This window comes from Scardinius erythrophthalmus (assembly GCF_964197995.2).
Source record: "Scardinius erythrophthalmus genome assembly, chromosome: 14".
In the NCBI taxonomy this organism is placed as follows: Eukaryota; Metazoa; Chordata; class Actinopteri; order Cypriniformes; family Leuciscidae; genus Scardinius; species Scardinius erythrophthalmus.
The window spans coordinates 8,080,653-8,095,889 of NC_138234.1; the positions used below are offsets into that span (position 1 = coordinate 8,080,653).

General features: G+C 37.2%; 2 protein-coding genes across 2 annotated transcripts; one reads left to right on the top strand and one right to left on the bottom strand.

Moving 5' to 3' along the window:
• Positions 1-726: 726 nt before the first annotated feature.
• Positions 727-6,052, bottom strand: LOC308702253 (uncharacterized protein). Its single transcript, XM_081384951.1, has 6 exons — positions 5,925-6,052; positions 4,136-4,456; positions 3,626-3,955; positions 3,273-3,422; positions 3,128-3,174; positions 727-2,902 (listed from the first exon to the last, which is right to left on the bottom strand). Exons 1-6 carry the CDS (start codon positions 5,983-5,985, stop codon positions 2,816-2,818), a joined length of 996 nt encoding a protein of 331 aa, XP_081241077.1. The 5' UTR covers positions 5,986-6,052; the 3' UTR covers positions 727-2,815.
• Positions 6,053-6,258: 206 nt separating this feature from the next.
• On the top strand, positions 6,259-9,900 carry LOC308702252 (uncharacterized protein). The gene is made up of 4 exons (XM_081384950.1): positions 6,259-6,383; positions 7,283-7,411; positions 7,711-7,835; positions 8,779-9,900. The coding sequence occupies exons 1-4, from the start codon at positions 6,277-6,279 to the stop codon at positions 9,705-9,707; spliced, it is 1,290 nt and encodes a 429-aa protein (XP_081241076.1). The 5' UTR covers positions 6,259-6,276; the 3' UTR covers positions 9,708-9,900.
• The last annotated feature ends 5,337 nt before the right edge of the window (positions 9,901-15,237 follow it).

A 15,237-nucleotide genomic window follows, 5' to 3' on the forward strand; every position in this document is an offset into this window, starting at 1 on the left:
TGGCACCCCATTTTGGACAAAGTCCCTTAAACAAGCAAAAACCCTTTAATAATTGTAATTATAAAGTATTTGTTGTGGACAAACTACGACCAGTAAAAACATTTCTGACATCAGTATTTAACGAAGTACTTCACTTTAATAAATCAGTTCTTTGAATCGATTCTTATAGAGAGCCGCGCGAACGCAGCGATTCCCTAAAATGAATCATACTTGTCGCCGTCATGACAACAACTTCACCGCTTGTTATTTGGCGCCCCATTGTGGAAAAAGTCCCTTTAAGACAAGCAAAGTCACTTTTTAAGAACTTTGTTAGGCAAACTTTTTTTATCCTCTTTTTTATATATAAAGAACTTTTAATTTTTCAAAATTGACTAATTTCTTTTTGAGCAGGTTTTCTGAGATGGAATCACAAATTTTCTTCACTGAATCACAATAATAGCATAATAACATCGTTTTTTATGAATTAGTTGCCAAAGCAACAATTCTTAGTTGAGCTAACATTCAAATAGCTACTAAAAACAAAAAAATAACTGTATGATTCTATAGACATTTAAAAAAAAAAAACCGAAAAAAAAACATAACTTTTAAAATTAACATTAAAACAGAAAATAGAATTTAAAAAAACGAAATCAAAATGTTAACAATAACTATAATTTTATATTAATGATACTAAACTAACACTGGCACCAAACAATATTTTCACTGAAAATATAATGAACAATTTATAACATTGTAACAGTTTATTCAAAATCAGCACCGACTGTAACATTTATTCACATTCCTTTATCAAAAGCAATTCATGTCAATTAAAATGATAAACTATTCCTGGACAGGGTTTAATTTAAGACAGGAGTAGGCCTTAATCTAGAATAGTTAATCTTGTATAAAAAATGGCTTTCTGTAACACAGATTAAGTACAGATTATTACACCTGGAGTATTGAGACCTGAACTAAAATAAACCATATTCATTCTGTGCTAATCTGAATTAGCATGACAGATGTTGCCTATAAATCATGGAATGAAAAACACAATGGTAAATAAAATATCACTATATTTCAAAATTTACTCCCAATTCGGCCCTGTGCAAAACCTGATGGGAAGTGAAAGTCCCGTATGACTGGGTTACTGAATTGAAATATATTTAAAAATGAAAACATCAAGAGAAGTCAAAGAGTGACCTTTTTAATACAGTAACATGGACCAATCACACTTGAACTAGAAACCCGATACAACAGTGTGAAAACAAAACGAAACGTTTAAATAAAGTGAACAGCATAAAAAATTAAAATGACATTTATATTATATATATCTCCGTAATACATGTGTCGTCTTAAAAACTGCCTCCTGGTAGGTTTAATTTAATCTTCCTCTAGAAAATAATTTTATTAAAACTCTGGACTAAACTAAATCTAGGACTAAAGCCATGACAGAGGAAGCAGATTTCTGTTAATCTAGTTTAAAGGGCCATTTAGTCGAGGACTATATATATACTGTATATCTCAGTCTGGGAAACCGCCCCAAAGAGTGCAAAAGTGGCAGACAATCTTCCAAAAACTTGAACAAAGTGCAGATAATTTAAAACGGAAAATAGTATTAAAACAAACTTTGTGGAGAAAAAAAAGTGAGGAAGAAGGCTGAATGCTACAAGCAGATTATTTGTGATTTAAATATAAAGTAGGAAAAAAATCCTGCAATGAAGTTGAAGATGATAAGCAGCACCTAGTGGTTACATCCTGAGACGCGTTTCTTTGGGGAGTCGCTTTCCAAAATCTTAACTCTAGAAACATTCAACATCCAGAAGATCTGCTGGAATATTAAACAGCTGAAGGCAAACCTCCACCACAAAGCGCTTTGGTCGATCGGATCACAAGTGGACGACGCTAAATACAGGTGTAAACAGGGTCTGAAACGTTTTGAGCTTGTCCACTTTCGACCACTTCCAGAGGTAGTCGAAAACACATTCAACGGGATTGCTTTGTGTAGACGAACAGCCACAAAAGATCATCTACTCTACATCTTCTGACCTAACGTGTAAACATTATGGGAATCGCGCTATAGCCAGACTGGATTTAAACTTTACTGGAGACCCAAGTTTGATTGATGAAAACGTACCAAGCACAATGTTCTCGTTCGGCTGGTCTTGCATCTATCAGAGCAGAAACTAAAGTTGATGCTCTCCGTGTGTTTTGTTGTTTTTATCTCCGGTCGTGTTCATATGTAAATTGCACGATTTTGTCAATTAGATAAAAAAAAAACCATACATTTACTCGCCCATAGACCCTCCCCTCTAAGAAAGCAGTCATGAAAATATTTTAAGGCTTATGAAGATTAGGCCTAATGACAAATAAAAATGACATGGAAACATAAAACGACTAGAAAAAAATAAGACTGCTAGATTATGATGCATCAATGTTATAGAAACATCTAAAAGGAATAGCTGTTGAGATAAAGCTGAAGAGTTCATGATCTCAGGTAAACTGAAGCCCGTTCTTTGACATCCTATGAGATTAATAATCAGATACATAACATACATACGTAACTCTGGATGTGCTCTTCCCTTAACAACAACAGTGCTGATACATGGGCAACTAAGCACTCATGTTCATGTTCTCGTTATAATGCTATATGTACTTTATGAAATATTGGCACTGCACATATTTCATGATCAAAGTGATTCCAGGAATTTTCACATTATTTCGCCGGTCTGGAAGACGTGATGCTAACGCTATAACCAGACCTCAGGAACCACCCAAAATGCCGCAATAACCAATCAGAAAAAAAAGAAATATATATTTTTAAGTCAGACGATCGTTTTCATGATTGATCATCGCTGTCACGAACGAGCACTCTTGCCACATCTTCTTCATCAGACTGATCCTGTGTGTCTTGGGATTTCTCCTTCTGTAAGAAATCAACAAATCACAGAAGGTGAAGAATGTTAATAACGCTGTTCATTTGTCAGTCACAGAAACAAAAAACACAAAAAAATCAGCACATCTGTCGTTTGAAATGTTTATTTCCCATCGCAATGATTTATTTTTTTCAGTAAAAGTGCAATAAAACAGATCTGAATGTTATATTAAGTCAGATTTCTACAAAGATACACTACGTAGTGCAGTAACTTACCTTTTTGACTCGATTGTGAACATTTTGCAGGATTTTCTCCTTGTCTACTTTGAAAAATAATCAAACACACACAAACACAACTTAATATAAATGTTGCACAATAAAGATGTTTTCTCTACTTATAATATCTGAAGAAGATTCTTACCACTTCTAGAGTTCATGTGGTAATAGTAAATCGTAATAGCAATAGCTGTAAACACCAGCAGAACAGCAACACCAACACATATTCCTACTATGGCTCCTGCAGACAGACCTGAACCTGGATCATTAGTGTGAGTAAATCTGTCAGGCTGACCTATAACAAACACAATGAAATCACATGTGAATCTCATTCAGTTTAAAGTAGATCACGGTTTTGTTCAGGGATGCCAAAAGTACCACTGATTCAGAACCAAATCATCAAAGTAATAAAATAAAAGATGTAACGATGCCATGCCAACTTTATTTATATTACACTGTAAGAGTGGATTTCCTTCCAAATGCCTGAATGATACTCACCAGTGACAGTAACACTGAAGCTCGTGTTCCTCCTGATACTGAAGCTGCTGGTGCTGATGTTGATCACTAGTGTATATTCTCCAGAGTCTGTGTTTCTGGTGTTTGTGATGATCAGAGATCCAAACTGATCCAGCTTCAGTCTGCCTCTGAATCTCTCATTACACTGAACATCTGTACAGATCTGACTCTGATCTCCACTCACGATGAGTGTGTCATTAAAATACAACGTCAATGAATGTTTTTTTTTTTTTTCTTCAGGAGTCTCTAAAGTAACAGCTTCTCCCTCCTTCGCGGTCTTTCTCTTCACTTCATCTCGTTCAGCAGGAACCCCTAAAACACAAACCAACAATACCAGACAAATATTTTAGGCTTTCTTGTCAAGTCTGTAAAGCAATGTTTATCCTCATTTACATCTAATTCTCTGCATTTTGTAACCCAGCGTTATGATGAATACATTAATGTGATTTAAAAACATATAACCTGCTTTTTAAACATTCACTAATGACTGACCATGAACAGAAACAATGAATCTCTTTCCATTGCTGCTGCTAGTGAACTTTAGATGATAATCTCCAGCATGTTCAGTTGTGATGTTCATGATGGTCAGAGATCCAGTCTGATGATCCAGCTTCAGTCTGTCTCTGAATCTCTCATTAACTTCATTACACTGAACATCTGTACAGGTCTCACTGCGATCTCCACTGATTCGAGCGATGAGAATGTCATAATAATACCATCTAATTCTGACTCCTTGGTTTATTTTAATATTAGTGTTTAAAGTGACTGAATCTCCCTCCATCACTGACACTTCATCTGTGCCATCAGATGCACCTGGAGAAGAAATGAACAGTTAATCAAATCTCTTTTTAGATTGAAAGACAAAAAAAAAAAAGTTCATCAATGCCATGCTCCTATTCTATAAAAACTGTTGTATTCTTTTTTTCTGGTGGGATTCTCTCTGAAAATGGTCCGAGATCCTCCAGTCGTGATAAAGCATATTCGAAGGCATTGTCTGGAGTCTGTCTAGTTAATGTTAGTGGAACACTAGAGACCTTATTCCCAAGTGCTAGTGTTCGTAGGGGTCAAGACGCTGACCGACTCAGCCGGCATCGATTAGGAGACGAAGCAGGTAAACTTAAGTCAGGTGCGTATGGGAAAATCTACCACAATATTATTGCCTTCGGTTTTGAATGCATTTGTAGGACCTGCCAATGTCAGTAGTATATAGGGTGATCATACGTTCTCTTTCTTCCCGGACATGTCCGGACATGTTTAAGCTTGTGTTTTTCTGTTGATGGTTTTTCTACAGGCACTCTCTGTAGCACCAATAATAACAAGAAGAAGAAAAAGAAGAAGACTCTCTGGTTATGTTCCAAGATTAGTTTACTTCAGCACACAAGTGCCCTATTGATGAGGCTCCAGTCAAGTAGGCGTGACAGATTACCAGCATATATTTCCAATATATTATCGATTACACACACACACACAATATATGTTTATATATATATATATATATATATATATATATATATATATATATATATATATATATATATATATATATGTGCGTGTGTGTGTGTGTGAATGAAGCAATGTTTATTTTACTGTGATTTATTTATTTTCTCAAATTTCTCAGTGATTTATTTATCTACACTCAAAAAGTTTTTTTTCTTTTTGCAATGGGATGTTTTCTACAGTATATGTTTAACATCTGTTTAGGAATACATCTCACCTTATAACAAAAGTGGAAACAAAAATAGCTAAAAATAGCTATAAATAAAAAATTAAAAAACGTATACAGCCACATTATCTTTGTTTATTTCAATCCTTCTCTTTAATTTATAATTAGCATCAAATACACGATAACATTCTTGTACACAGTAATAAAAAACAGTGGTGTAAAGTGTGAGTAAATTTAATTAGTTACTGTATTTAAGTATATTTTTGACTGTTCAGAGATATTAGCAACTTTTACTCTCTAGGTTACTACATTTATGAACGAGTGTGTTTTCTTTACTCAACTACTTTTGTGATGAGTAACGTTAATGCAGGTACTCTGATTTTCAGTTTACCTTCAGCAAGTATGAAAACAATAAGGAAACTAAGCCAAAACCCGGGGAAAAGAGGACGTTTGTTCACCCAGGTTTTTAACCCTCGAAATAATATTTCAAGTTTCATTCAGCAAAGGCTGGTGAGCCGGTTCACCGCCAGGTAACGTTAGCCTAAATGTGTCTAAAACTATTTAGTCGTTTTATTTATCGTTGACAGGAATATGAATTGAAACAAGTAAGTGTCTTACCGGGAACTTGGAATAAAAACGCAACCAACAAACTAATGATAAACTTTTTAAGCATCGACATGTCTGCGTGAAACGAACGGAGCCGACTAACGTTATATGATTTCCGTTGTTGTTAAAAAATTGGGTCCGCCCTCAAATCTAGGTACTCTCATTAGCGCCTGATTACAATTCAATTCCTACAAAAAATGTTATGATAAAACGTGTTTTAATTCTGGTATAATGACCATTCATGTCTGTATTAGCAAAGAGTAGGAAGCCCAAGAGGCGAAACTCTGTTGTGTTATGGGTAACACAGTCTGTAGATGGCGCTGCACGCGCCTCCGCCATTATGGACCAAACTGTGAGTGTGAAGATGAGCAAGTGGTCAAAACGCAAGCAGTGTTCGGCAATAAATTGCAAAAATTATCAGTCCACTCGAAGCGATTTGGCATTTCATCGATTTCCAAAGGATGCACAAAGGTAATAACTCATTTAAGTGGAAATATTTTAATGATGTCGTGATTTAACAAATGTTGAACGTGAATGACAGTGTTGTTAGCGTTTGTAAATCTGCATGAATGTTAGGCTAGTGCATCTCTGTCAAGTTTGCCTTGTAAACTAATGATTGAGGGATTATTAGATCGCATTTATTTTCCATAGAATAGACATGCTTTTTTAAGAATAAAATTGGTGTTTTGAGTGTGGTGGATGAAATGGTGGTAACAATTTTCAGGCTCAACCTGGCAGGAATTTCTTTTAGCAGGGAATGCTAAATGATAGATGCTTGCATGAGTTGATTAAAACCCGCACCAGCTTAAAATGAAATAACAATATACTATGTTGATGGTATGCGACGGGAGAAGTAGTGATTACTTAATTTTGCTTAATGCCTGACCGAAATGAATGGTAACGTACATTGAACTGAGTCAAGTGTTTGCACCCAGATAGCAATTGCTATCTCGTGCGTGCCTTAGCAACATGAAAATGCATACCAGGTGCAATGCCATTTTATGTTCGCATTATAAATAGATTTAAGTGTAACATAAGTTAATGCTATGATCTTCACTGATGTGTCTGATAGTCACTGTCTATCAGCAATTGCAAAGGTGCATTTGAGCAGTAGCATCAAATGTACTGTGGAAAATGACAACTAGAGTAAAGAGGCAATAGGTCTGAGATCAATACAATTTTTCAAAATGTTCATATTATATTATCTCCAGTCACACCAAGTGCATGGACATTAATGGTGTTACCAATTACCAGACAAATATGCAGATAGCCTAGTCTCTGCATTTCTGCATGAAGTGCAGTGCTATTTTATTGTTCAAAATAATTTTGACACTTGAAAACATGTATTCATCATGTTTCATACATTGCAGGTGTGCCAGGTGGGTCCAGAATCTAAGGAATGCATCCCTTCATGGCATACCTTTGGATCAGCTGCATCGGAGCTACAGGGTGTGCAGTGCCCATTTCCACAGCAGACAGTTCAAAAGACCATCTGATGTGTATGTGTAATATAAAACTGTAATACTTTTTGAAAATATGTTTAAATATGTAGCTCTTCTATCTATAATATCTAGCTCATCTTAAAGTACCTTCTAACATCTCATCTCATTCTAAAACTGCAATTTACTTTACTTCCTTTTCTAAACTCCTACTCCCATCTACTACACTTGACATACCTGTACAGCATTTGGGAGTACATTATCCAAAATGACTGAACCCTCATCCTCTGACAGTGTCCTGATGTTGTTAAAAATAGGTTACTAGGTTGAGGATTACAAATCATGTCATTGTCTTACAGCCATGGTGGGCTGAATTGGGATGCTGTGCCCGCAAAAATAGAGGCCCCTGACCCACCTCCCCCACTAGATGTCGAGAGGAAGCGTAAACCTCCGAAGACACGCCAGGAGTTGCCACGTAAAAAACGTAAGATGTTCATTTATTTCTATTTCACATATATGTCTATTCAGGTAGACTGATTCTATTTATAAAAGATGGAAGATCAGACTTCTCTTACGTTTTACAGCAATAATAGCCGCTTTCCGACCGGAGGAACCTTTTCACAGTTCCTAGAACTTTTGGCTAAAGTACCCGGATGTCGGCGTGTTCGCACCGCAGGAACTAGGAACGATTTTAGGTCTAGGAACTCCATTTGTAGGAACTAATTTAGGTCCTACTTCAGAGTAGGGTCTAAACCAACACTATAGGAACTACCCGTGATGTTAGTGTACGCTGATGACCGAACGCACGCAAAACACCAGCACCCGCCATTTTTAAAACCGCTAGAATGTAAACACACAGATTATAGCCTATATATTTACTCCATAAACTAACTTTACAAACATGGAAAACAGTGATAGATGGGTCTCTAAACCTTAAATGCTGAAGAGAAAATCCAACGCAACTTTGAGGGGACCAAGCCAAACATGATTATGTTTATCTGCCCAGCTAGCAACACTGGACATCAACCACACGGCATTAACTTTTTTTCATATACTGTCTACTTTCTATAACAGTTCTATCTAATAACATATTAAACAGTACTGTTAGACAGATCGCTAACTAATAAACACAGAGAATGCGAGCATTGTTTGCTCTGGCGTTCTCAGCGCCGTCAAAATAAAAGTCACCATGCTTGCGTCACTGCCTCACCCCTCCTACCAGTTCCTATGGCCACTTGGCCAGTGCGAACGCAAACAGCAAAACCGAGTTTGGGGAAGAGTAGTTCTTAGAACTGTTTAGAAGTGGACAGTTCCTATAACTAAGTTCCTGTAACTACTTGGTCAGAAAGCAGCTAATATCTGAAATTTTATTAGTATTGTTCTGCAGTGAAATTATATTTAATTTGTTGTTTTTTTGTGTGTGTCAGGCAAGCAGAGTCATGTTCCTCCTCCCTCCAAAGACCAGCACACTGAGGAAGCTGTAGCGGGGCCTTCATCACGGGCGCAGTACGCTGAGGAAGCTGTAGCGGGGCCTTCATCACGGGCGCAGTACGCTGAGGAAGCTGTAGCGGGGCCTTCATCACGGGCGCAGTACGCTGAGGAAGCTGTAGCGGGGCCTTCATCACGGGCGCAGTACGCTGAGGAAGCTGTAGCGGGGCCTTCATCACGGGCGCAGTACGCTGAGGAAGCTGTAGCGGGGCCTTCATCACGGGCGCAGTACGCTGAGGAAGCTGTAGCGGGGCCTTCATCACGGGCGCAGTACGCTGAGGAAGCTGTAGCGGGGCCTTCATCACGGGCGCAGTACGCTGAGGAAGCTGTAGCGGGGCCTTCATCACGGGCGCAGTACGCTGAGGAAGCTGTAGCGGGGCCTTCATCAATGGAAGAGGGAGACATTGAGGATGTGTCAGCAGCACCTTCATCCGTACAACGCCATGTTTGTACGGCTGCTCTGAGGGAGCATTCGCTCACGATGAAGATCAGGGCTCTGAAGACTCAAGTGAGTAAGCTGCGATCAAAAGTGAAACAGCTGCGACAAACAAAGGACAGCAGGGCAGGTGATAAGGAGTGGGTGATGAAGGAACTGCAGCGTTTGCTTCCTGCTAAAGCTTTTGCTTTTGTGCGCACACAATTACGCATGTCTCAGCGAAAGTGTCAAGGTTACAGGTGGACCACTCAGGATAAAGCTTTCTTCCTGTCCCTGTGGCACGCAAGTCCACAATGTTATTGGCTTCTCTGCAGAGTGTTTTCAATGCCCTCTGTCCGCACTTTGCAAAAAACCATCCAGGCTGTTGACTTCAAAACTGGTTTCAATAACACTGTTTTAGCCACCACAGATTGTTTTCGTTCTTGCCATTGATAAGTTCACTGTGTGCACTTTCACTGAAGATGTTGAAAAAAACAAGTTGTTAATATTTTTGTGATATTCTATGTAAAAGATGAGCTGTCTTTAGAAATGCACATTTATAATTTTATTTATTTTTCCAAATCATATATATGGTGATGTTCACTAATTTCAAAATCAACATTTGAATAAATATCTTATTACTGTGTGTCTGCCTATGTATTATTTCATGAATTTCTGTTAATTCATATAACAAGGAAAATGCATAATAGAACATAAATATTGATAGATTAAAGGTTTGCAGTAATTTTATAATTGTATCTGAAAAAAGTGGTAGGCTAATGAAGCCGATTCGGTGGGGGACATACCCTTAAGAAAAAGTACTATAGGAATTAGGGGTGTATCGATACACAAAACTGACGGTTCGGTATGCCCCACGGTTTTGACATCTCGGTTCGGTACGGTTCAGTCGGGTGAGGGGTTTAGAAAGCTAAAATTGCTGTTTCTTTTTTGGTTTAATGAACAAATTCTGTCTTTGTCATTAAATTAACTAAAATACAATTAAACTTTTCGCAAGGATAAAAAAAAAAAAAATCTAATGCTGTAAACTATATAGGAAGCCCACACACTATAACCTTAAATGTTAACAACAGAGCCTAGACTTAACTGTCCCTTATTTAGAATTTTAAACCTACAAGTGTATTTTTATAATAGCAATAAATGTAAAGGGACTATTGTAATGGGGTAAATCAAATGTAGGCTAATATACTGTCAATTACTAAGCTCAGATTCATTTTACCAGTTAAAATTTATACTGTGCTTTTGTAATTATTTCTTTTTTAATTTTATGACACTGCTTTAAAACACTTTTTTTTTTTTCAGATTGTGTTCTAATGTTCTTCTAATCATAAACATGTACTACAGCTCCCAAACAAAACCAGAGAGAAATGTATTCATACATCTTTAAAACAATCTAATTAAATCTTGGGCACAAAACATTCAGTCAGTAAAAAAAGAAAACCTGTAGTATATTGTATTTATCTATCTATATATCTATATCTATAAATACAGTGTATATATATATATATATATATATATATACTGTCTAATTTATCATTGTAGCCTTATTTAAGTTGATTTTCTGTATAATGTGTATTTATTTTTGGACTATATGGTTAATAATAAAGTCCAATAATGGCATGAGAGAGTGTCAGTGGTAATATCATGTGTTCTTGTCGCAGTGTTAGCTAACAGGGGACGTCCCCCGGACTTTTCGAACGTCCCCTTAGGTCCGCATTTGGTCCGCTTTGTAACGTTCCCGAGTGGACGTTCGGAGGACGTCCGCATTTGGTCCGCTTTGTAACGTTCGGTGACGGACATTCCGATGACGTTCGCATTTGGTCCGCTTTGTAACGTTCGGTGACGGACATTCCGATGACGTTCGCATTTGGTCCGCTTTGTAACGTTCGGTGACGGACGTTCTGAGGACATTTGTCCGGGCCAGTGTGCGAACGTCCCTATTTCGTCCCTCACCTGCCATTTCCATGACAACACTTGCAAAATCCAGTCGCACATGCGTTTTCTTTTATCATCAGACCTGACAGCTTGCAACTCAGACAAAAGAATAATTAAACAAAAATATAGGCTAAATGCAAATAAACTAAAAATATTTGAATTAATTGTAAAATTAAGTTTGTTAAAAATGTTAGTGTTTTAATTATGTTAAGATAATAAACTTAGTAACTTCTATCACTAGTTAAAGATGTAATCAAATCACAAGACTGTTTTCAGCGTTATAATTTAAACATCAAAATATGATAATTGATTCAAATATCATATTTAATATGTGACCCTGGACCACAAAACCAGTCTTATGGGTAATGTTTTTTTTTTAATTGAGATTTATACATCTCTGGCCACGAACGTGACTCCTAAACGAAGACCATCAGAGGGTTAAGGTGGGATTCGTGGGAAATGTACAAAATATCTTCATGGAACATGATCTTTACTTAATATCCTAAGATTTTTGGTATAGAAGAAAAATCTATAATTTTGACCCATACAATGTTTTGTTGGCTATTGCCACAATATACCCGTGCAACATAAGACTGGTTTTGTGATCCAGGGTCATATATAAGCTACAATTTATAGGCTATTCATGCATGAAGAAAATAAGGTTGAATGCAGGAGCTCTAAAAGAATGCATCGACTTGAGGAAAACGGCAGCCAAGTAAAACGTGAAGAATGGAAAAGCACATTGCTGGGAAGAAAGTGGAGAATAACACAGGTAAGACATAAAATTATCCTAACTGTCCGATCCTATCCTAAATTATCAAACTGTTGGTCAGGCGAAGGTGACTGGTTTTATTCAAAAGAAGTTATTTTAGGAAAAATGTTATTCTAATTATTGCACAATTATTCTGACTGATAGCACATGCAGCTCAAATAACAAAAAAAGAGTGTAATATAGCTACACGGGGAGAAACAAGCAAGTGACGATCAAGTGCACCTAAGCGAGTGACGTCATTCCTTATGGTACGCACTATGTATCCATGGCAACGCTCAGCTGTAGTGACAGTTATAACGGTCCTCCTCAGACACGGCCTTGTGTTTTCTCTTTCGCAGGGCTGGACTGGTAATCTGGCATACCGGGCAAATGCCCGGTGGGCCGACGTGCTTTTGGGCCGATACATCTCATACTTTTTTTTTTTTTTTTTTTTGACGGCCCATAAAACTCGTACATCGGCGGCCCATTCGTTTTGTTTTGTTTAATTGACAGCGCTGGGTTAGTGCCGGTGTAATGCATTGGTCAAAAAAAAGGTAAGCGTTAGTTTTTTTTCCACTGACAGACCGGCCCATGAAACGCGTAGATCAGCGGCCCATTGGTTGTTTTCTTGATTGACACTGGGCTGGCCCAATCACATCATTAAACACCTCCCCCTCTGGGCTCTGAGCGAGCGTGCAGTGTCAAGTGTGTATCTGTCAAAATAGTCTGAGAGATGGAGAGGAAACGCAAGGCATGTGCAGAGAAATAGCGTGAAAAATAGATACAGGCCCTTCAAGCAGACGCTGTAAAATGTGTCAAGATATATATGTTTTCTGCAGCAGCAGGACCTTCATCAGCTCCAGTGGCTGATGATGAGGATAGTGAGGAGGATCAGGAGAGAGAGATGAGAAAGTGTAACGTAGAGTCCGCGGTAAGCAGAACTACTTTCAAAACACTTTGGCTATGAGTGTAGGAACCCATAACCCAGTTACAGATAATTTCCACATCTGCATAGTTGACAATTACAGCAATTTACTAGAAGTTTAATGAGACACGTTTGTATCCATGTTTTCCGCCAAAATAAAAGCTCGATGCAGTTTCCGTCAAAATAAAAGATCATGTGCTTATCTCTTTCAAGTTTAGAAATTAGTACAAAACTAATTATGAAAGTTTTCTTTATTTTTCGGTGCATTATTTTTTACAATATATAGGCTACTATCATGAGATTAATAGTATAACTATTATTATGTAGTAGTGTAATATAGACAGACACTGTTATTAAAAGAGGTTTGATTTGTTTTCTTTGTTATACTTGCACACTGAATATGGGTTGGAGCTTTTAATTTTGAACCCTCAAACTGCACCAGATTGATGAATTTAACATTAAAATGCAAAAAAAATTCTTAGGAGGACCATGCCCCCAAACCCCCCTAGAGGTCCACCCACCACAGTTTTACCAAAATTCCTTTGAGAAACACTGTCAATGCAGCTTATAGCTTGTTTTTTGGATTCATCACTGTGGAGTATAGTTCGACTGTATTAATAAATTACAATTTTGTACTTATTTCATCTGTTAACTCTCACTCGTTTATACTCACTCATTACATGGCATTAGCGGTTTTAATGAATAGGAGTTAAACAAAAACATATTCAAAGGCGTGCAAAGATGGGTGGTGTTTATGATCATATTGGGCCAGTCTGGGCCAAAATGCCAGGGCCGATTTTCTGTCCCAGTCCAGCCCTGCTCTTTCGTCTGTCTAAAAGGTATTTTTAATTTTTAAATTAGTATACATTAGTTACCGTAACCACTGTCCATCTTTAAATTATATGAAAATGTTACCTTTTAAAACGTTTGCTTAAGTTGTCTGCCGTGTACCGCTGCAAACCGTATGCTAACACTACGAAGCTAACGTTAATGTTATGATGAGAAGAGACGACGTTATATTTAACATATATGGATATATTATATAGACATATACAATCATAATACTACTGAATGTGTTTATTTTGTTGTTTTAGGTAGATGCCAAGGGGAAGAATTGCTGGACTAACCCCACAGCTGACGGACAAACACACACACACAGCTGCCAGCGCGTTTGAAGACACACACACACACTGAAAGAGCACAACACCTTTGTTCAAATAAAATACATTTACTTTGTTTCTTACAACGTGTGTGTTTTCTTTGGTTAGCCAGAAGTAGAATAAAATATAATGATATTCAGGGTACTAAACGCAAAAGTCCCCTAAACGTTCCGAATGGCCGCTGGTGGTCCTGTGAATGTCCTCTTGAACGTACGGAGGACGTCTTCGCGGACGTCCGCGGGACATCAAGCGGACTCCACATGGGGACGTTCGGGGGGACGTTCGCACAGGCCATTTAGGGGACGTTCTGGGGACCTTTTTTTGTTAGCTGGGAGAGGATCTGTGTAACAGTTCTTGTGTTTTGGCTGAAACTAGTAAACGGTCCGAAATCCGAATCGATCTTTTTGAATTGATTAAATTCATGATTTGGTGAATCGTGAAACGGTAAAGTTTTACATATCATCAACGCAATATTTTGATCGAAAACGTAGAGATAAACAGCAGTGTTTGACGGAACACTTCACTTAATTCAGTTCTTTGAATCGATTCGTATAGAGAGCCGGGCGAACGAAGCGATTCGCTAAAATGAATCATACTTGTCAACGCGTCGTCATGACAACTTCAACGCTTGTTACTTGGCACCCCCTTGTGGACAAAGTCCCTTTATCACAGGAAATATAATGAATTAACATTAAAATATTATTAACTATATGCTTAACAAGCAATAACTGAAAATTTCATTTCACTGAAAATAAAATTTTGCTTAAATAAAGATAATTTATCAAATTTAAAATGTACATTCTAGTGCTGTCAAATCGATTAATTGCATCTAACATTAAAGTTTAAAAACATATAATGTGTTTATTTTATTTATTTATCCTTTATTTAACCAGATAAAACCATGCAGCACATTATATGAAATGGTGAAATGGTGTATGTAAAATATTGTTAAGGTTTTAAATGTATCATTAGTTTATGTATTTCTCTTATTATGTTTATGTGTGTTTGAGCGACACATTTGTGTTTGGCATCTTTTAGTTATGTGATTAACATAAGAGTGACATTTATGTGAATCTTTATTGGTTATGTACACACTCTCCTCTACATATAATATGTAAAGGTCACATCTTCATGACAAATTCAGTAACACCAAAATAATACTCTCAAAAGCTTTAGATTAATTCACTATTAATA

Bases quoted from the DNA above. Each gene is read 5' to 3' on its own strand.
- LOC308702253 (XM_081384951.1), bottom strand. From the start codon at position 5,985: ATGTCGATGCTTAAAAAGTTTATCATTAGTTTGTTGGTTGCGTTTTTA. The intron at 4,457-5,924 runs GTAAGACACTTA...TTTCTTCTCCAG, and splicing joins GTTTTTATTCCAAGTTCCCG to GTGCATCTGATGGCACAGAT. The intron at 3,956-4,135 runs GTCAGTCATTAG...TTTGTGTTTTAG, and splicing joins ATTCATTGTTTCTGTTCATG to GGGTTCCTGCTGAACGAGAT.
- LOC308702252 (XM_081384950.1), top strand. From the start codon at position 6,277: ATGAGCAAGTGGTCAAAACGCAAGCAGTGTTCGGCAATAAATTGCAAA. The intron at 6,384-7,282 runs GTAATAACTCAT...CATACATTGCAG, and splicing joins TTTCCAAAGGATGCACAAAG to GTGTGCCAGGTGGGTCCAGA. The intron at 7,412-7,710 runs GTATGTGTAATA...ATTGTCTTACAG, and splicing joins TTCAAAAGACCATCTGATGT to CCATGGTGGGCTGAATTGGG.